The sequence below is a fragment of the Leishmania infantum genome, chromosome 20 (genome assembly GCF_000002875.2).
Source record: "Leishmania infantum JPCM5 genome chromosome 20".
NCBI classification, from domain to species: Eukaryota; Euglenozoa; class Kinetoplastea; order Trypanosomatida; family Trypanosomatidae; genus Leishmania; species Leishmania infantum.
In genome coordinates, this window is record NC_009404.2 from 123,436 (window position 1) to 144,364 (window position 20,929).

The 20,929-nt window shown below is 59.5% G+C and overlaps 4 protein-coding genes and 1 non-coding gene across 5 annotated transcripts; all 5 read left to right on the top strand.

Annotated features, from left to right (window-relative positions):
• The first annotated feature begins 1,282 nt into the window (after positions 1 to 1,282).
• Positions 1,283 to 1,397, top strand: LINJ_20_snoRNA1. Its single transcript, XR_001203157.1, has one exon. It is a non-coding gene (small nucleolar RNA).
• A 2,613-nt stretch (positions 1,398 to 4,010) lies between these two features.
• LINJ_20_0400 (conserved hypothetical protein) lies at positions 4,011 to 6,209 on the top strand (the record flags this gene model as incomplete). The annotated part of the gene is made up of 1 exon (XM_001465141.1): positions 4,011 to 6,209. The coding sequence occupies one exon, from the start codon at positions 4,011 to 4,013 to the stop codon at positions 6,207 to 6,209; it is 2,199 nt and encodes a 732-aa protein (XP_001465178.1).
• A 1,046-nt stretch (positions 6,210 to 7,255) lies between these two features.
• Positions 7,256 to 8,650, top strand: LINJ_20_0410 (hypothetical protein; the record flags this gene model as incomplete). Its single annotated transcript, XM_001465140.1, has 1 exon — positions 7,256 to 8,650. The coding sequence occupies one exon, from the start codon at positions 7,256 to 7,258 to the stop codon at positions 8,648 to 8,650; it is 1,395 nt and encodes a 464-aa protein (XP_001465177.1).
• Positions 8,651 to 11,489: 2,839 nt separating this feature from the next.
• LINJ_20_0420 (conserved hypothetical protein) lies at positions 11,490 to 12,452 on the top strand (the record flags this gene model as incomplete). The annotated part of the gene is made up of 1 exon (XM_001465139.1): positions 11,490 to 12,452. The coding sequence occupies one exon, from the start codon at positions 11,490 to 11,492 to the stop codon at positions 12,450 to 12,452; it is 963 nt and encodes a 320-aa protein (XP_001465176.1).
• Positions 12,453 to 15,879: 3,427 nt separating this feature from the next.
• On the top strand, positions 15,880 to 19,521 carry LINJ_20_0430 (conserved hypothetical protein; the record flags this gene model as incomplete). Its single annotated transcript, XM_001465138.1, has 1 exon — positions 15,880 to 19,521. The coding sequence occupies one exon, from the start codon at positions 15,880 to 15,882 to the stop codon at positions 19,519 to 19,521; it is 3,642 nt and encodes a 1,213-aa protein (XP_001465175.1).
• Between the last annotated feature and the right edge of the window lie 1,408 nt (positions 19,522 to 20,929).

The following is a 20,929-nucleotide window of genomic DNA, read 5'->3' on the forward strand; positions in this document are numbered from 1 at the left end:
TCGACGTCTGCTCCGCTTTTCTGAAGTCGACAAGCGGCGCAAATATGTAACACATAATTGCATACGTAGGTAAGTGCAGGCACCCCTCGACGCATGTGTGCGCGTGTGATGATACACCAAAGCAGGGAATCTCTTGTCGAGCGCCGGCGCGCGTCGCCGGCGTGGTGACATGACACACTTTGAGTAACCGAATCCATTCATTGAATTGCCTGACCCGTGCGTGTGTGTGTGCGTGTCGGACGCATGCGTGTGCTCCCACCCCCCCCCCCCAAATGACGAATGTGGCATCTCTCCACGGACACCGCATTCGCACTGCGGTGCGTGACATCACTGTTGCCTTCGAACCTAATACCAGGGCCGATGCGGGCGTGGGTGTGGGTGTGCAGCTGAAGAGTGCCCGGACGTGTGCGACTGCGTGATGAGCTATAGGTCTACGACGAACAACTCGTCTGATCACCCTTGTTGATGACCCCACACACCTTTTGCTTCCTCACTGACTGGCAGTCGCGGCCGCTGTGTGCTTGCGCGCGTGGACGACGGAGCGCGGGGCAAGGCGGTGTGGAGCACGTGCGCACATGGAGATGCTGTGTGCGTTGCCGTCTTCGCACTTCCTCAGCCCCCTTCTCGCCTCCCTGCTGCTGCTGCTGCGCCGCTCTGGCGATGCGCGCTGCGCAGATGCGCCTCCGGTCGTTTCCGCAGTTGTCGGCTCTTGCTCTCTATCGGCGGCACATGATTCGACACTTGGATGAACTTGTCCTCCGCAGAGTGCCGCTGCTGCTCTCTGAAGAGGCGCGGCGTGCACGAGGCTGCATGAAAACATCCTGATGACCGTGCCTGCGTGTGTGCGCCTTACGCAAATGCGTAGCGGCGCTGCCACTGCCGCTCTCTGCGTGTCTGTGTTGGTGCGCCCGCCCCTCCCGCCTTCGCATGCCGCCACAGGATTACCACACCAACGAGTTTCTGATGTAATGAGTCCGAGCCCTTCCGCGGCGACGAGTCGATAACGCTGTCAACTGTGCAATGAGGCGCTGCGTGGTGGGCGCTGTGGGCGTGTGCGTCTGTGCTGTGTGGGCCGAAGTGGTGCGCATGCAGGCACCCCTCGACGCATGTGTGCGCGTGTGATGATACACCAAAGCAGGGAATCTCTTGTCGAGCGCCGGCGCGCGTCGCCGGCGTGGTGACATGACACACTTTGAGTAACCGAATCCATTCATTGAATTGCCTGACCCGTGCGTGTGCGTGTGCGTGTCGGACGCATGCGTGTGCTCCCACCCCCCCCCAAATGACGAATGTGGCATCTCTCCACGGACACCGCATTCGCACTGCGGTGCGTGACATCACTGTTGCCTTCGAACCTAATACCAGGGCCGATGCGGGCGTGGGTGTGGGTGTGCAGCTGAAGAGTGCCCGGACGTGTGCGACTGCGTGATGAGCTATAGGTCTACGACGAACAACTCGTCTGATCACCCTTGTTGATGACCCCACACACCTTTTGCTTCCTCACTGACTGGCAGTCGCGGCCGCTGTGTGCTTGCGCGCGTGGACGACGGAGCGCGGGGCAAGGCGGTGTGGAGCACGTGCGCACATGGAGATGCTGTGTGCGTTGCCGTCTTCGCACTTCCTCAGCCCCCTTCTCGCCTCCCTGCTGCTGCTGCTGCGCCGCTCTGGCGATGCGCGCTGCGCAGATGCGCCTCCGGTCGTTTCCGCAGTTGTCGGCTCTTGCTCTCTATCGGCGGCACATGATTCGACACTTGGATGAACTTGTCCTCCGCAGAGTGCCGCTGCTGCTCTCTGAAGAGGCGCGGCGTGCACGAGGCTGCATGAAAACATCCTGATGACCGTGCCTGCGTGTGTGCGCCTTACGCAAATGCGTAGCGGCGCTGCCACTGCCGCTCTCTGCGTGTCTGTGTTGGTGCGCCCGCCCCTCCCGCCTTCGCATGCCGCCACAGGATTACCACACCAACGAGTTTCTGATGTAATGAGTCCGAGCCCTTCCGCGGCGACGAGTCGATAACGCTGTCAACTGTGCAATGAGGCGCTGCGTGGTGGGCGCTGTGGGCGTGTGCGTCTGTGCTGTGTGGGCCGAAGTGGTGCGCATGCAGGCACCCCTCGACGCATGTGTGCGCGTGTGATGATACACCAAAGCAGGGAATCTCTTGTCGAGCGCCGGCGCGCGTCGCCGGCGTGGTGACATGACACACTTTGAGTAACCGAATCCATTCATTGAATTGCCTGACCCGTGCGTGTGCGTGTGCGTGTCGGACGCATGCGTGTGCTCCCACCCCCCCCCCAAATGACGAATGTGGCATCTCTCCACGGACACCGCATTCGCACTGCGGTGCGTGACATCACTGTTGCCTTCGAACCTAATACCAGGGCCGATGCGGGCGTGGGTGTGGGTGTGCAGCTGAAGAGTGCCCGGACGTGTGCGACTGCGTGATGAGCTATAGGTCTACGACGAACAACTCGTCTGATCACCCTTGTTGATGACCCCACACACCTTTTGCTTCCTCACTGACTGGCAGTCGCGGCCGCTGTGTGCTTGCGCGCGTGGACGACGGAGCGCGGGGCAAGGCGGTGTGGAGCACGTGCGCACATAGAGGCTCGAATGTGGTGATGTGGGACGCTTGGCGTAGGCCTCTTGCATTCTTATATGGCTGATGGGGATGATGGATGTGTAGGAATGGTTGTGGTTTTGGGGACATTGCTGGCTATGAGGGCTGCTGTGTGGAGCAGTCGTGGGAGATGCCGGATTGTGGTGGTGGCGATGGGTATCGGGGTGTGGCTTTGGATAATGTTCTTCCGCCGTTCTTGCGTGTGCATTTGTAGTGCGGCGCACCCGCTGGAAACCCGTTGTCTGTGTGCGTGTTTTTGGTGCCCGTGATGGACTGCTGAGCAGTCGAGAGAGGCGAAAACGTTTGAATGAGGCGTTGCGGCGGTGGGTATCGAAGTATTTTCCACCTGCCTTAAAAGTAGGCTGCCTCGTTAACCTCACTACCAACCTTCTGGGCGTGTTCGTGCATGTGGGCGCGTGGATGCCTGAGCGCGACTGCACTGCCAGATAAGAAACCGGAAACCCCTGCACATACACCTACTCTTTTTGACTGACGTGCGCACCATGTGTGTCTCATTCTTGTCGGCCCTCATCGTCGCTCTCCCCATCCGTGCACGACATACTTTTTTTTCTCTACGCCCTTCGTCGCGTTCGCGCCGGCAAACTTGCACGTACCCTGATGGCTGTGCCGTTCCTTTTTCAGTGATCAACGCAAACGCGTTCTCTGATCTGCTTTTTCGCGTGCAGGAACGCCCTAGCTTTCTCTGCACCTGCTGTGGCGCCTCTCTTCTATTTACCCATATATATATGAATACACATATGTGATCTTGTAAACTTGTGTGCTTGTTTGGAGACCTGCGGGGCGTCATACTTGTTTCAGCAATCCTGTGTGACTATGTCCTCCTCCGACGCACGCTACCTCTCTTGATACGTCTAGCTCGCTACGCGTGACTAATCTTATCCCTTCCCCGCTTATTCCAGCACGAGTGCGCGCCCGTGCTAGCGGCCGTCTCTGTGGGTGCGTGTGCGCGTGCAGACGGCGTCGTCTTTATTCCTTTATGGGCTATCCACCTATTTCTCCCAAGCTGCACGTGTCTTCGTTCGAATACGACCTTAGCATCTGATTGGCTTGGCGCACTGCCAATTCCGGCTACCGTGAAGCCGTGTCGGTTGCCGCGCTCTCTCTTCGCCTCCGACTCACTCGCACATCCGCAGCGTCGGCTTTATTGTTGTGAGCCTCGCTGTCGCCATCACAGCCTGGCACACACACATACATATATATGTATATATATATATACATGAATACACGCCCTCCGTCAACGTACGCGCACATCTGCCGCATCTTTTCCACAGCCCTGTGGTCAATCGTCTCTGTGAATCGCCTCAGCGGATAAAGAACGGACATCCCCCCCTCCCCCCCCACACACACACACGCACGCGCGCAGAGCAACCAATCATGCCGGCGACGTTCATGAATGAGAAAGGTGACCCGTGGCGGTGGGTCGTGCTAGCCCTTTTCTGCCTCTACAGCGCGTCGAACGCAATACAGTGGATCACGTACTCGTCGATCGCGACGGCAACTCGCACCTTCTTTGACCTGACGACGAATCAGCTGAACATGCTCTCCTCCGTCTACATGATCGTCTTCGTCGTCGGCGCCTACTTTACCTGCACAACCTTTGAGCGCTGGGGGGTGAGGCGTGGTGTTCTTATCGGATGTGAACTGAACGCCATGGGGTCGATCCTGAAGGTGGCCCCCGGGTTGCAGAAGCCGTGCTACCTCACCCTGGTTGTGCCGCAGACCCTCAATTCGATCGCGCAGCTCTTTGTGCTGTCGACGCCGCCGCTGATTGCGGCGCAGTACTTTGCGCCGCACCAGCGTACCTTCGCGACAGCCATTGCAGCCACGGCGAACAGCCTCGGTAACGCCATCGCTCTTTTCGCACCACCCTTGATCGTCAGGTCTAGTACCGGCACCACGAAGGAGTTCATGCTGTTGTTCTGCCTTGAGATGGGCTTCTGCGTCTTGATCACTGTCGGCGTCTTCCTCTTCCTGCGGCCACCAAGCTTCAAGGCACCGAGCCAGGCACTGCTCGGGGAACTCGCGTCTGCCGAGGGTCGCGCAGCGAGCGGCCGCGCGCAGCGCCCTGTTGCACAGCAGCTGCATCAGCGGCGCGGTGACCGAGAGGAGGGGGTCGCTCCCGACGAGTTGCAGAGTGAGGCCTGCAGTAATGTGCAGAACGGCGACCGCAGCAGCGTTGAGGATAAGAACGATGACAGCGGCGTCGGCGCAGGACGAGGCCGCGCTGTCGCTCACGGCCAGCGTCACACGGCGCCAGGTGAACCAATAGCATCACACATCTCTGCGTGCGCCGGTGCACGCGGCAACAACACCAGCGTCAACCGCCCTGTTGTTGAATTCGCGGATGCGGAAGGTACGGCTAAGCCGGGCGGCGGTGCCTACAGCGCGCAGGAGGTCACTCTGGACCCATCCCCGGATTTTTACACCGAGTTTGACCGCGGCAGCATGAGCAAGCACAAGGCGATGACGATGTGGCACCGGCTTCGGCACAACGAGCACGTGATCACGTTCCTCGAGGTCGGTCACACCATCTACCTACTTCTATGCCGCCGCGACTTCGTCTTTTTGCTTGGCGCCTTCAGTATCAGTATGGGCAGTGTCTGGACCTACGCCTCTGTGCTGGCGCAGATCTTGGAGCCCTTCGGCGTGGCGGCCGAGCTGGCTGGCGGCATCGGTGCTTTCAACGTTATTGTCGGGACGGTGGTGTCCTACCTGGTCGGCCTCTGGGTGGACCGCACACGGCACTATAAGTACCCTCTGCTGGTTTGCTTGATGGGCTCCGTGCTGTGCTGCATCGGGCTCATCATCATCATGCTGAAGGCGCCGAGCCACACCCGCACAATGGATGGGCTCTGCTCTTTCATCTACATCTTTGCCGGCGTCTTCCAGAACACCGCCATTCCGATCTGCTTCGAGTTCGCGATGGAGATCTCCTACCCACTGCCCGAGTCCGTGCCCGGCGCCCTCCTCATGGCCGGCGCAAACCTGTGCTCTCTAATCATGCTCTCCGTCGCCTCTATGATGCTGGGCAACGGCGTTGCATCGACCTCGGCGTGTGTCAGTGTGCTCATTCTCATCACGTGCGTGTGCGTTGTCGGCGCCATTCTCGCTGTTTTCCCGCGCGAGAAGCTCTACCGTCGCGATGCAGAGGTGGAGGCACGGCAGCAGTTGGTGGCCGCCTCCGCCGACAGCTATGCGGCTAGCACTGCGGCGACTCGTCAGTTCTACGCGAACTCATTGACGGCGCATCCGCATCCGCAGCCGCCGCTACCGCTGTCAGGGCTGGAGAATGCTAGGCGGGGTGCACCAGCGCCGCTCAGCGGCGCCACCGGCAAGGACGCGGAGACCGAGAAGGAGATGCTGCCGCGTGCGGCACGCCGGCCTTCCGAGACAAAGGCGCCTCCTGCCGTCGTCGCGGTGTGCAAGAGCGTCTTCGCCGATGATGAGCTTCTCGACGACGCCCTGGTGGATGCGCGGCAGCTGCAGAACCGAATGACGCGAGAGGAGATGAATGGCGGCACGCCGGGACTGGCACAACACCAAGAGGAGGAGATGTGCGCGCGGCACCGCTGAAGTCGTCAACGCGTCTACAACCCCTCAACCACACATGCTCACCTCCGCTTCGCGTTGCTCGGAACTCCTCCCACTACATGGACGCGACAACGATGACGAGTGTGCTTAGTATTCTTTCAGCTGTGCGTGTGCGCCGGTGGATGTGAATATGCGTGCCTGCCCGAGTGTAATGTGCGAGCGACGCTACTCTCGCCTCAACGACTCGCCTGCTTGCGCCCGTCGTTTTTTTGAGCTGACTGCGGTCTTGCTCGGCGTAGCCATGCCGTGAGCGTTCTCTGCGTTTGCAGGCGCGCGCGCACACACACACACGCACGCACACAGCGTGTGCACCAGAAGGCCCTTCTGCGTAAAGGACACGCCCACCTATCTTCAGATAATCAATCTCTAGAGCGAAAGCGAGCGACTGAAACAAGGGAACTTCTCCAGGAAAGCGCATGCCGTGTGCTGCCGGTTCAGGTGGAGCGGACGGCAGGTGACAAGCGGTTGTCGGTGCGAGAGGAACGCGATTCTCTTCTTCCACAAGCATCATGCACCATGTTGCTGGTCAGAGTAGCTGCTCCCGCCAACCCGGGAAACGCAGCCGCATACTGAGGACGGGAGGGATCGAGCATCATTCTCGCACATATGAGGAGCCTCTGCGTGCACATTTGGGCGAATGTGTGTGTGTGTGTGTGTCTCTGCACGTTGTGACAACTTTCCATGCCACCCCTCTCATCGCCCCCCCCGGACTCTCCCTCTCCTCGACCCCAGTTTGGGGTGTGCGATAGCACCCAAACGTATATTCACATGTTGGCTGCAGCGAGACTGCTGCCGCGTCTACGGGCGCTCTCTGCAGCGCCGGAGAAGCGACAGCTAGCAACAGCGGCCCTCGTCCTTGGGTCGTCCTTGCCTTCTATGCCACCTTAGTGACTGCGGGCCCCGCGCAGCAGCCTCTACGCAATGCGGATGATGACGGCCAACCCTCCAATGTGAAAGACGCGCCGTCTGCGCTTGCGTTGTGGCCCTTCATCCTCATCGCTGCCGCGGCGATCGCCGTCGTCGCATGGATGGTGCTGGCCGCCCTGCAGTGGTGTCGCGCCCGCAGTCGCCGCACTGAGGACGCTGCGCGAGGCGAAGAAATCGAGGAGAGCATCCGTCTCGTGACGACCCGCCTGTACCGGACACAAGAGCTGTGGCAGGCGCATCAGCTGCGAGCCGTTTCACAGCAGCACGACTCTTGCACAGAGACGCTTCAGCACGGCCCGATGAGTGTAAAGATGCAAGAGTCTCGTGAACTCTCTCACCAACAGCTGCAAGTGCACATCTCTTCATGCAATGCGTCTGACGAAAACGCTGAGGTGCTACTGACCCCCAAGACCGCCGCGCCATCATCGTTTCACCTCCATCACTGCCGACCGCCGCCGCCGCCGCCACCGATTTATCAGCAGCATCTGCAGAATGCATCAGTGACCTCGAGCTATCAGCCCGGTATAGCTGGTGGCAGCGACTTGCTGGCCAAGTTCAAGCCGGACTCACTCATGTCACTGTCCTCCGCACGCGGGCTGAAAGCGACCGTGCCCCTGTCGCCCTTGATACGCAGCACCGGAATCATTCCGTCGCTTCGATCTGCGGCGTCCACACGCGTGTTTGCTGGAATCTCAAACGCAGCCGCTTTACGTCGCTCCCTGCGCGCTCCCCAGCTGGACATGGAACCGCCGGCATTCCCCTTGCTGCCGCCGCCTACACAGCACCCGTCTAGCTCGTCATCCACTCTAACGACGTGGAGCGAATTCGAGGAGTCGCCGTTCTACCAAGTGATCTCGACTTTTCAGTTCCCGGTCGACCTCTCGGGGGAGCCGAGCGGGGGTACGGACGAGTCTGTGCTTGAAACTAGCAGTGTAGAAACATTGGTGGTGCATTACCGCGGCGGCGGCGGGGCACAATCACCGCGCGGCACAGCTGACGACTGCGCCGAGGAAGGCATGGCTGCAATGGCGCGGCACACAGGCGTTGCGGCGGCATACAGACATGTCGACCTCCACATCCATCTCGAAGTTGATGAGCCGGACGAAACGCCGATGCCGCAGCGGTGTCGTTATGGATGTGCTGGGGAGAAGCACCGAGGTCTCTTGCCTTCACCGACGCCGCATTCATGTCCGCGACGCTACTTTGAGGGTGATGCCGCGTTCATGAGTAATAGTCCCGCAGTAGAGGATAGCCGTGTAAACCTCGCAGCGGGCAACAACTCAGCTGCCCTACCAGCCACACGGACAGAGCGCCGTGCCCATGAGACCGTGGCTGCAGCTGTTGCCGAAGGTGGCGACTCGTCGCTGGATGCATCTGTCTTCGCTGACGATGCGGAGTTGCAGGGACGCTTCACCCCCAGTCGCTTAAAGAGTGCGAGGGAATCGGGCGGCAGCCGACTTCTGCTCGTATCTCTGCATCCCACCGCTCTACAGTAACAGGCGCGAAACTCGCGCGTGACACGGGTGCTTCCTCCTCCGCGCACGCCAAAACCGCCACCGGCTCCCTTCCACGTCAACAGCTCCTCCACTTGACTCGCCAAGAGCGCTCTATGATGGCACCGTAGAACGCCAATTCATCGTCACCACCAACACCACTGTTACCACTGAAGTGCGTGCAGAGAAAATCGACGGAGGAAGCGCTCGACAACTCGACAACCTGCTAATGAATGCTCTATGCACAATCTACAGCGCTCCCCCCTCCCTCCCTCCCCGGTAACACGGCGGTGCCCCTGCAGTGTCTAGTGGTACGTGCTTGTATTTCACGCTCAGTGCATATGGAAGTCGTAGATGTGATGGAACGCCGCAGATAACGCGCAGCATACCCCCTGCGTCTCAAGCTTGATCCCGTGTGTACATGTTTTCCCTTTTGCATGTCATCAACTTCTTTGCATTGAACTCCGGTTGATGTATGCATGGCTGTCCCTTCCTTCCCTCCCTGGGTGTACCGTGTTTGTGTGTGTACGTGTGCGTGTGTGTGTAGGCCACGGGCCCCTCCTGCTCTCTCTCTGTGTTTTTTTTTTTTTGCGTTTCCCCTTCTCATCTGCTTTGCTTATTTTGTGTATTTGTGTTTATTCCTCCTCCTCGCTGCCCCGTTGAGCTACTCAGGGTGGGGGTACGGAGTGCCGTCTGTCTGCATTGACACCCTATCACTCAGTCACTTGCACAGACACATGTGCACAAACCAGCAGCAACGCGTATGTGTGCGCGTAGCCTGCTTAGCCTGCGTCTTTAATATACTTTCCAGCGTTCCCTTTTCTATTTCTTCTCGGTTCTGCAACGTCTCACCTGCGTTGTTAGATGCTTGCGTTTTCAACGCAACGTCTGCAGCCGACCTCTACATGCAAGTGAAAGTGTCACGAGCCGTTGTGTGTGTAGAGCGTCGCTATTCCCAACGGTAGTGTCTGCGCCTTCTTGTCTCTGCACCCATCTATATCTACCTCTATAGATGTGTTTTGGCGTACTCGTGGTGCGCTATGCCTTCTTACCCCTCCTCCTTTTGGTCTTTCTCTGCCGTTCTCCTCTCGTCCTGCTCGTTCTCGCATTTTTCTTTTCATGTGTTGTGCTGATCAGGGCCGGAGCACCCCGACTGCTGCCGCGTTTCGCTGCTGATATTGTCGCGGACCGCACACGCACTCACACACACACATGCATATTTACTGATTTCTTCTCTGTTTGGCTCCTCCGTTGCTGCTCTTTCATTGGTGCATGGCAGGACCGTTTTCTTTCTCCTTTTGTTGTCATGGACATCGTACAGCAACTCTTTCGGTGCGTGTTCGGCGCTCTGAGTCCGTCATGGCGGGGGCGACACCGCTCAGTGCTTCGTACCTCAGGGTCCAGCACACCCGCTCTCTGTGTCGGGAAGCCAAGCAGCCCCTTATGTCCCTGCCGATGTCAGACCACCTCTGGCGCAGACAGGGTCAAGCACCCCACGGCGCAAGGAGGGGCCAGAGCGAGCCGCGACAGTGCAGACGTGTGCGCCATCCATGGGATGGGCAATGCGCCAGCCTGACCCGCACCTACCTCACCAGGCCCTCGCACTGCCCTGCCGGTGGGGTGGTGGGGAGCCTGGGCCACCCCGATGGCGGCACCGCGTGGCGACCGGCACAATGGGAGCGGCTGTGCGGCGACCTGCGAGGCGGGGATGGTGGGCGGAGTCTGAGTCCGAGGCGATGCTCCGATGAATGAGTAGGCGCATCGCTGTAACGTGTGTGTGTGTGCGCGTGTTCGGCTGCTTCGCACGACGCGGATGGGGGCCTGTGACAGGGCTGGTGTGTGTGTGTGTGTGTGTGGTGTGTGTGTGGTGTGCGTGTGGTGGTGGGGAGGTGCAGCTTAGTTTGACCTCATGCTCTATGGCCGGAGTACTGCACATGGCGAAAGAAGAACTGTTCGCTGCTTTCCTGTATCCTTCCACGCTGTTCTCGGGACAGGGCGGTGCGATATGACCGGCGGGGCGCTCGGCTTGCCGTTTCACTGTACACTGAAGGTGCGCTGCTTTGCTCTACCCGGCCAATGATGCGTCTCTCTAGTTGCCATGCTAGCTGGAGGAAGGGGCCTCTTCTCCCTCTCTCTCGCTCGTTCCACTATCCGCGCCCACAGAAGTAAGTCACACCCATCGGACCTCCTTGGTGTCCACACCCGGTGCGGCAGAAAGCGGAAAGGACTGTTGGCGCCGCACTCTTGTCGGCACACAAACAGAGTCGTATACGCGTATTTGGTTCTCTGTTAGGAGACGCGCTCTGTTCCCGCCGGTAAGGTCCTCGATGTTGATGATGCAACCGCGCGCGCACGCACACACACAGCCCAGAAGCTGGATGGGCGCCGACACTTATGCGGAGTCGCTTAATGGCCTCGGTGCAACACTCTCTCTCCACCCTTCTTGCACGCAGCCCCAGGAGCAGCAGTCTGTTTACGCACTTACAAGCCCCCCTCCCCCACACACTGAAACCGGAAAACACACGCAAACACAAGTAAGCGACGAAATCCGGCTCAGTGCCGACCACACCTTTCTCGCTCGCGTCTCCAGCTCAACTCTCTTTGGTTCCTTTCGAATTTTGTACAGCCGGCTAGTCTTCTAACCTCTCTCGCTCTTTCTCTCTTCATCTCCGGCTCGCATCGGCACCCGCACTATCACCCCACCGCACGGAAGACACTCCGAAGGGGCAGCTTCTCAGCCCCGCCCGCTTCTGCCTCCCAGGACACCGCTTTACCTGTGAGTATTGCTCTTTCCACGTCTTCGCCCGTGAGGGTTGCCCAAAAGCCTTCACCCTTCATTGCGATGAAGCGCTCGCCGTCACGCATCAGAACTGCCGCGCTCCTGGTGGCCCTCCTGGCGCTGCTCGGCACGACAGCGGTGCGGGCGTACTCGGTCCGCTATGCGGGCAGGACTTCCGCGAACGGCATCATGAACTTCGAGTCGTTGGGCTACTGCGCCCAGGATGACTCAGGGCACTCGATGATGCCGAAGCTGCGGAGCTATCAGCTATCTGCCGAAGATGTGATGTTGGCGAACAGGTTCGACATGGCCCCGATCGGTGGTGAGTCGCGCCAGTCTGCCTGCCTCAGCGAAAATTGCACGTGGCAGTTCAACCACGGCTTGCACTACCGCAACGAGTTAACGTTCTTCTATGGAGTCGTGTACAAGGACACCCTGCGCGGTGGCCCGGTCGAAGGCGTGTACAACAACTTTGCCCCTGGCCAGCCGCTCTGGTGGGGTAACGCCAGCTACTGGGGCGGCCGCCAGCCGTACATGGCGAGCAACGGCGAGTGGAGGAACGGCAACGTGGTCACGTACTACACGCAGTGGGTGTGCGAGTACTACGAGTACCAACACTCGGATGCGTCCATCTTCCCTACCTACCCGGACGGTGACGTCATCACGGAGCATTTTGCCGGCGGCTACTATCACTGCAGCAGGTTGGTGGAGCGCGACTCACAGGGTCGCTGGATCTACCAACGCTGCAAGGAGCCGTTCCCATGGTGGGCCGGTCTCGTCATCGCCGTCATCAGCCTCATCGCGGTGGTCGTCATCATAATAGCAATCTGCTGTTGGGCCTTTTACTGCAAGCGCACGAAGGATTCCAAGGAGCGGATGCACAAACTGGAGACGCTGGCTGACAACCCGGCGCATGTGCCGACGCAGACACAGGTGGGCCTGAGCTGCACTCCGCTCTACAACGGCGGCGATCAGTGGATCCATGATGAGTACTCTGATGCGGAAGCCGAAGTAGGTGCGCACTAGCGTGCGTGAGGGCGTGCGGGAGAAGAGGTTTGACCTTCACCTCCGCCTCTCCTTTCCCATGTGCACACGCCTACCTGTGCTTCGACCCTCGTGCATGTGTGCTTACGCATGTATGTGCATGTGTGCGAGCATGTATTGCCCCTCCCCCTCTTCTACCGCACGTGTGCTTCATGCTTCGATTTATGTGCACACGCACACATAAATATATGTATACGCTATATATGTGCATATGTCTAAATAGAATTTTTTAGTTTGTTGTTGTTGGAGCTCCTTCGACGCCGCTCATTCCTCTCCGTCTTCTCCTCTTCCGTCATCATCTCGGACTCGTCCTCTCCCCTGCCCCATCCCCTACCCCGCTCACCGACTCTCTACTTCCGCTTTTCTCGTTTCGCAGAGACGAGGCATGTGTCCCGCACACTCGGCTCTGACGCAGGTCGGCAAACGCGTCGCGACGTGCGGGTTTGTCAGGGCACTCGCAAAGGAGAGCGAAGAGAGAGGCGGGGAGAGCGATAAGATACTTGGCCGATGTGCCTCTCATGTGTGTTCGTGTGTCTTGAGTTGTTTTTGTGGCCCTTTTCTTGAAGTTCCTCCCCTCCCTGCCTTCCTCCGACGATATAACTATCTATCTCTCTTTGTGTTTGTGTGTCTTCTGCCGTTGTTTCTGGCTCCGCGTGGGGCGCGCATCCTTTCGTTTTGTTTTTGTTGTTGTCCTCTTCACGCTCTGCTCGGCGCCTCTTCCCTTTTCCGTGTGCTCGTGTGAGCCTGTGTGTGCTTGTGGGCTATCTCTGTCGGGCTCCTCTCCACGGACAGACACACGCACACAGAACATATGCACACAGACACATAGACCGCGCGCATGTCCACCATGACGGCCCCATCAGCTTCCCTTTTCCCCTCCACGCGACAAGCACCGCGGTCTTGTGTGTGTGTGTGCATCTCGTCTCTTTTTCTTTGCGTATATATCTGTTTCGAGGGCAGGGCCGGAGGGCGTGAATGGCACCGACTGTATGTGCCGTTCCTACGTCACAGCGAACCTTCTCGTCCCGTCTTCTCCATCACGCGACTTCCTTGTTTCTCATTCGCCTTTTTTCCCCTCCCTCCGCGTCGGTGACTGTGACATCCGCATAAGCGTCTGTACGCACTGGCAGGTGAGGGGAAGCATGGCTCGGTGTCCGGGAGCCCTCCGCAGACGGCGAAAGTGTGGGAGCTGTGCGAGGTACAGCCAGGTGGTGGACCGAGACAGAGACGGCAACGCTTATATGTGCTCGGCTCTGCTGCGCCGCCTCGTTGTTTGCGCACATGGCGGTTTGCCTTCTTCGTTCCAGCGAAGACATTCTGCGCGTCTTTGTTCTGTGACGTTCCCTCACGCGAAAGGCAATGTCGCTGTCGCTGCTGCTGTCGCTACCGCCTCACACTGACTCAGCTTCCTCCCCGCCCTCTTGTCCCATTCCACGAGCTGCTTTGGTCTTTCAGCGCGCCCTTCGCTGCAGGCGAAGCGAGACGCGGATTCCTGAAGAGGGAAGACTACCGACTTTCACAGTTGCTGCGCCCTTACGTGTGTGAGACTCCCTTTGGGACGCTGGTGAGGTGGCCGGCGGTGGGCGTGAGCATCGGCGGTGGCGGCCGTGCGCAGTGATAGTGTTTTTCGCCGCTTCAGCGAGGTCGGCCGTGCCAGAGTATTGACCGTCCAAGGAAGAAAGGCGAAGACGAGGCGCTGTCATGTTGCACAGAAAGCTGTTGCACAACACGTGCACATACACTCACACGCAAAGCCACACTCCGAGTCCGTGAGACGTGTGTGTGTATGTGACTGCATCGAGCTTGCAGCTGTAGCTGCGCCGTTGCGCGTGCGTGTACGCTTATGCGCATGTATCTCTGTGAAGTGCCGCTTTCGGTGAGAGACATGGTTTTCTTCCCCTTTTCGTATACTCGTGTCGGCTGTCTGTCCTGTATATTTTTGCGAGTTTGAGTGCCCGTACACAATCCGCCGCCCTCCGTGTGTCTGTGCCTGTGCGCTTTCTGGGCGTAGAAGGCATGAATTCCTCCTTCGGAGGACTTGGTCCTCTGTCGCTGCGCTGCGATGGCTCGTTCTTTGACTCCTTCCTCTCTATCTTTCCTTTTCTCTGGTGCGCATTTTATCATTTTCTTTCGCTGTTGGGTTTGCGCACGCCTCGGCGCTTCACGTTGTGTTGGCATTCACTTCCTGTATGTATGCGTGTAGGCACACGTGCACGTCATGATGGGTCGGTGCCCCTCATCATAGTCGCCACGCGCTGGTGAGGGGTTGGGTTGGGTGGGGATTGCACAGCGTTAGCCAAAAAAAAAATACAGGGAGGTCTCGCGCTTCAGCTGTTTGCGTCACGCAGACGCACAGAGACACACACCCATCAATCGGTGATGCCGAGAAACACGTGCACGAGTCTCTCTGTGACCACTGCCCCCTACCTCGCCCTCTCTCTGTCTGTGTGCTGAAGACGTTCCGTGCAGATGCCATCCACCTCCCTCCACCCATTAAACCCATCGACATGTAAACTTGTTCTTTCTTTCGATACTCCCCTGTCCTTCCTGTCCTCCCCATCCTCGGCGCTCTCGTTGTGATTTTGTTTCTTGGTTCTTCTCCTGCCCTCTTTTTTGCCTTCATCCCCACCACCCCTTGTCGCCTCTCCGCAAGGTCTTTTCAGTCCCTCGACTCTTCCTGCCCCACCCTTCTGTACCAGCCCCTCCCCCACTCCCAGGTGCCACACCTACATGTGTCCAAAGGCCTCACGCGTGCGTCTGTGTGTGTGTCTCTCCATGTGTTCGCCCATGTCCCTGCCGTTGTGATGCAGCGCACGGCGCCCCGCACCACGCTAGGGAACAGTGAGGCGCAGAAAGCCCCGAAAAGAAAAAAAGGAATGCGCTGAGAAAGTAAGCAAAACAGAGGGCCCCCCCCCCCACACACACACACGGAGACATGCGGGCACCCAGGCACATTTCTCACTGGAATGCAGGCGGACAGGCGCGTGCCGCCACTGCCGATACAGTGTTCACCATCATCTGCGAAACCTCATCTGCGTGCTTGCTTTCTGTCTGGGCGTTGGTAATGGTTGGTGCTGGTGCGTGTTGTGTGTATCGGCTTCGCCTCAGTCTCTCTCGCATACTCGTCTGCTCATTGTGTTCTGTGTTGCACCTCTCTCGCATCTCTGCTCACGCGCACATCACCGCTTCGTGCGGTCATGCACGCGCGCAGCTCTCCTCTTTTCTGTGTAGCGTAGTATCAGCCTCCTTGCGCCAGCGGAGCCCTTGCGGGCTAGAAGGTGTCTGCGCTCCCCATCGTAAAGGCGCTTCCTAATTTCGCCGGGCCCACGCGTCACCCCCGCCCACCCCATTTCAGGGTGTCACAGGCTACCAACACGCACAAGCGAACAGACGTTTTCACGCTCTGAGAATGGAGGCGCAGCTTTTCCAACTTCACCGCTCGGAGTGGTATGAGCGGGTCCAGGTCTTTCTCGTCTTGGCAACGGAGCGCGTGACGTCGCTTCGGTCCGGCATCTTCTGGACCCTCTCTTACGTGCTGCTGCTGGCCCTCATGTATCTCTTTCACTCGCCGTTCCGCTCGCAGCTGGAGACCCGCACGGACTGGTACGCGCAGGTCACGAAGGGGCTGCAGATATGGCTCGCGGTGGTCCTCCTGTGTTTCCACGTCGGGCCTCATTTGGTGGAGTCTCGCTCTGCCGCTGCCGCCTCGACGGCCGCGAAGTCGGTGTCCTCGGACGCAACGCAGCACATCCTCGCCGAGGACGCGGTGACCACCATCTTCTTTCCGACCTTCTGCTTCACTAGCTCCTTCTGCCTGCTCCTGCACAAGATCAAGCGCCGCTACAAGCTCGCCTTTACCTACGGGCCCAGCTTCACGGTTGTGATGATCAACTCGGTGCTCTTGTCGAGCTTCGCGATGATGCACTACGCGGCATGCAGTGAGGTCTTTTCGACAGTGGAGATCGCCGTCGGGGCGCCGGAGAAGACGTGGCCGATTCCTTTCATTGGAAGCCTGACACCGCCGTCGACGTGGCTTCGGGCATCTCAGGTCGTCTGCCCGCAGCCAGTCGCCAAGAAGCCCTTTGCATGCCTTGCCTTTTTATGCTCTCTCTGCGTAGCCTTTGTGTGGATCGATTATCTTTACAAGAAGCATCTCGCCGGCGGAGACCCGTCGCGCGGCATCCTGTGGGCCGACATGTACCCGGAGAAAGCGCGGAACAACAACTCTCCGCAGGCTGCCTCGTTGCGCGCCTCCCTAATCTTTCGTTGCTGGGGCCTGCGACGCACCCGCACCCGCGACAATCACGTAGCGAAGAGCCTTGGGCTCCCCGAGGGCGATCCAAGACTCCAGGAGGCGGCCCCGCAGACCATTTCGCTGCCCAGTCACGCAAAACACCCCAAGCGGCGGGGCGACGGCGACGTCGACCCGACCGGGTGGCAGGACGAGCACGACCGACTCGGCTTGTCAGCCGAAAAGTACGTCTCCCACCCCGCGAACCGGCCGGGCATGGTACCGTGGTTCTCCACCTTCATCATTAGGACGACATGGCAGGCGCTGGCGCGCATGTCGCTCGAGTTCCTCACCTTCGACGTCCGTGTGCTACAGCACTACGCGAAACCGAAGATTTTCGAGTTCCACTTCGGGTCGTCCCTGAACCAGTTGCCGCACTTTCGCATCGACGGCGACAACGACATCACGTACACCGACAACGAGCCCGCTGCGGCTGGTGCTGCCAACCTCTCTGTCACCTCTCCATCGACACCACTGCGTTGTCAGGCAACGGAAGCACTCGTGCCGTCACCGCCCAAGACATCCCCGGGAAGGAAGGAGGCCGAGAAAGGCGACAGGGATATCTGGTTCGACTGGATCGCCGACGTCGGGGATGGCTTTAACCCAACTTACGCCATGGCCCGCCTCCTGGCCCGGCCATCCCTCAAAATACGGTGGCATCGCCCGCCGAGCAAGAGAGTCGGTCTTTCCTTCCTGCCGACCTTTGATGACTCGACGCCGACGAACACGCCGACTGTCGACAGGGAACCCTTCGTGCTGCCGCGTGGGTCTTTTGTGCTGGTTGGCGGCGACCTCGCCTATCCCGGCCCTAACGACGAGACGTACACGACGCGCCTGTTTGAGCCGTACCACGACGCAATGAGCAGCAACGTGCGGCTGCAGAGCGTGTTCCACGCGGAGCAGCGGCGCGTGGTTGTCGCGGACGCGAGCGACGCGGACGTTGCCCACATACACCTGTTGGACGCTGAGACGGTGTCTAGGATGGCGACGGGGCGTGCTGCGCTGCGGACGGGGCGCGCGACGGCGGAGGAGGCGCTGCGGAGCGTGCCGCTGCTGTTCGCGATCCCCGGCAACCACGACTGGTTCGACGGGCTGACGACGTACCGCAAGTACATCCTTGAGCGGACGTGGATAGGCGGGTGGCTGATGCCGCAGCGAAGCAGCTTCTTTGTGCTGCGGCTGCCGCACAACTGGTTCGTGCTGTGCGGCGACACGGGCAACATGCAGGACATCGACGTAGCGCAGCGCAACTACTTCCTAGACGTAATCGAGAAGTGCATGGACGCGGAGAGCTGCGTGATCCTGGCGGCGCACGAGCCGGGCTGGCTTTACGATTCGATGCTGCGGAAGTCGGAGCTGACTCAGCCGGAATTGGCGAAGGTGTCCGAGGCCCTCGGCACGCGCCTGCGTCTGCGACTGGCGGGCGACATTCACCACTACTCCCGCCATACGCCGCGCGACGCCAGCTCGGAGGCTGCGACGCTGGTAGTGAGCGGCGGTGGTGGCGCCTTCCTGCACGGTCCACGGAACACACCGGTCGTGTCGCAACTAACGGCGTACCGCCGCGCCTGCGCCTTTCCAGCCCGCAATACGCTTCCCACGCTGCTGAGTCGCCTGTTGGGGTTTCGAGTGATCAACTGGAAGTTTGACCTCATCATTGGCGTCTTCAGTTTTCTTGTCGTGGTGTCGTTGCTGCCGCAGTCCATCAAAGATGTGCGGCACGACTCGGAGAGCAGCCCACTCATGACGCTGCCAGATGCGGCGGCGGCGTGGTGGGAACGGGTGTGCGTGTACGTTGTGACGCTATTCACCAAGGGCATTGCGTCGGTTTTGGCCACACTTGTCTTCTTCGCAGCCTTCGCGGCAGCGGGCTCTGAGAAGAACGCGCCGGTCTGGATGCGGCTGCTGCATTCGTCCTTCTGGACCTTCCTCACGGTGTTCGTCTGCTGCGGCATGCTCGCCTACCTGATATGCACACTGCAGTATATGGTGGACAACGACATGCTGGTATCCGCCGATGGTCACTGGGGCAGCGCTGTCGAGGACCAGGTGCGCGCTTCAGTCGACAGTTTGCTTAATCACACACAGCGGGTACTGGGCGAGGCTCACGCCAGCGTCACCGCGCACGAGCTGCAACGCCTGCAGACGTCTCTTTACGGCGGTTCGCTGGTGAACTGGTGCGGCGTCGTCCTGCGCTGTCTCGATCCGTTTGAGATGCTCGCATACCTGTCGGAGAAGGTTAGCTCGCCGGAGATGGGCACCTTTACCGAGGATGCCAGCCGTCTCGACGAGGTGCTCTACTACCTGTACTTCGTCTTCTTCTACTGGATCCTTGTGACGCCGCTCGTGTCGTTCGTCATTGGCAGCTATCTCATGTGCTGCGTGACGCTCTTCGACAGCCTCTTCGACGCCACCTACTCGGCCTTCCAGATTGAAGAGTACAAGCACTTTGTGCGCTTCCGCCTCGACGCCGCGACGCGCGAGCTGCACGCGTACGTGATCATCATGTCCCACGTGCCCAAGTCGTGGAGCTGGGACGCTGCGTATCAGAAGGAGCTGAAGAGTGAGAAGGTGCGAACGGCCCCGCCGCACCTGCGCGCCTACCCGAGCCGCTGGCACGGTAAAAACTTCCGCACGTCTGTCAGGCGCGACGACGGGAAGCACGCGGGGTACGATGAGGGCATGGAGGAGGGGGTGGAGATTCTCGAGCACTTTGTGTGTGCCCCGCACCGGCCGCCTACGTCAACGTCGACCGCTTAGAGAAAGTCCGTCGGTTCGTCTTCCTTTGTCTTCCGAGAGAGTTGGAGAACACGTGCGGGTACCGTCGTGCTCCCTCTCTCTCTCTCTTTTACGTGACGCTTTTCGTTTTTCTCTTGATGTTCACGTCGAGGGACGCTCCTGATGCGACTATGCACGCACTTGAAGGGTTTTGCAGCGGCGTCGTCGCGATGCTCGAACGTTCGCGCGATCGCTCCGTCCACGCTGTTTTTCTTGTCTTCTTGGATCTGCCCATCTCCGCGGGTCTCCGTGTGCCCCTTTGTTCCTCCCACCTGCTCCTTCTTTTCTGACGGACACACGCACGCAGAGATGTGTGCATGTGACACACACGCGCGTGTGCGTCTTTTTGCTGCCTACCTGCCTGCGCTTCTACGAGGCGGCAGTTCGCGACATGGAAAGGGTTAGGAGAGCATCGGTGCGTGCATGCGTATGCGCGTGTGTGTATTGTATGCGAGCATGTATTTGGTTCTCTGACCCGAATGGACCCACTTGCCCTTTGCACGTGGACTCTCTCTCTCTGTCTGGAGACATCGGGTGGAGGAGAAGAGGCGAGGAACGTGGACAAGAGCGCGCGCACGCACAAACACAGTGATGCAGTGCCGCATAGATGCTCAGGCGCATCGCCACGCACACGCCGTTCTGCCAGCTGTCGAAGTTCTACAGCCAAGCATGCACACACACACACACACACAGTCCGAAAGCAAAAGAAGAAGAGCAACCGCCCGGTGTGTGCTTTGGTCTCGGTAGCGACGGATCTGTGCGGCTCACCCCCACGCGCGGCACTCGGTGATGGCATTCGGCACTGCAGCTCATCGCCACCCTCTCCTTGCCCCTGGTTCGACAAGCGTGGCGTTCCTTTTTGAATTTTCAAGAATGGACTCACCCCCTTCTCTCGCGTTTTGCGCTCCTGCTTGTTCATTGCACGGAACGTTTGATTTCACGGCTCTCCGTCGTGAGTCACGCAGGAACCCCCTGCCTCCCCCCACACACCGTGGATGCCGATGTGATGGCGCTTCACTTTGCCCCTCTTCCCTTCCCACGCCCATCGCCCAACCTCGTCTTGGTGCGACTACACGCATGGACGCACACGCGTGCTGACCCCCTTTTGCGCGCGGTTGTGCGGGCGTCGCCTTGCTCACCGCCAACGGCCTCTCTTCAGCAGCGCCGTTGGCCTGCATCGAAGCACCGCGTACCATTCGGTTATCGGTATTCCTGTGCGGCATACACACACATCCGACTGCCTCGCCTGCACACACCACTCGCTCACTGTCCGCCACTCCTCTCTTCGGCCTCTACCGCCTTCGCTCTTCTTTGTCCCGCCTCTCGCCCACTCTTGTTCCCTCACTGATAGGCCTTGTTCGGCATCGCAGACGCGCCGACGTACCCCCCC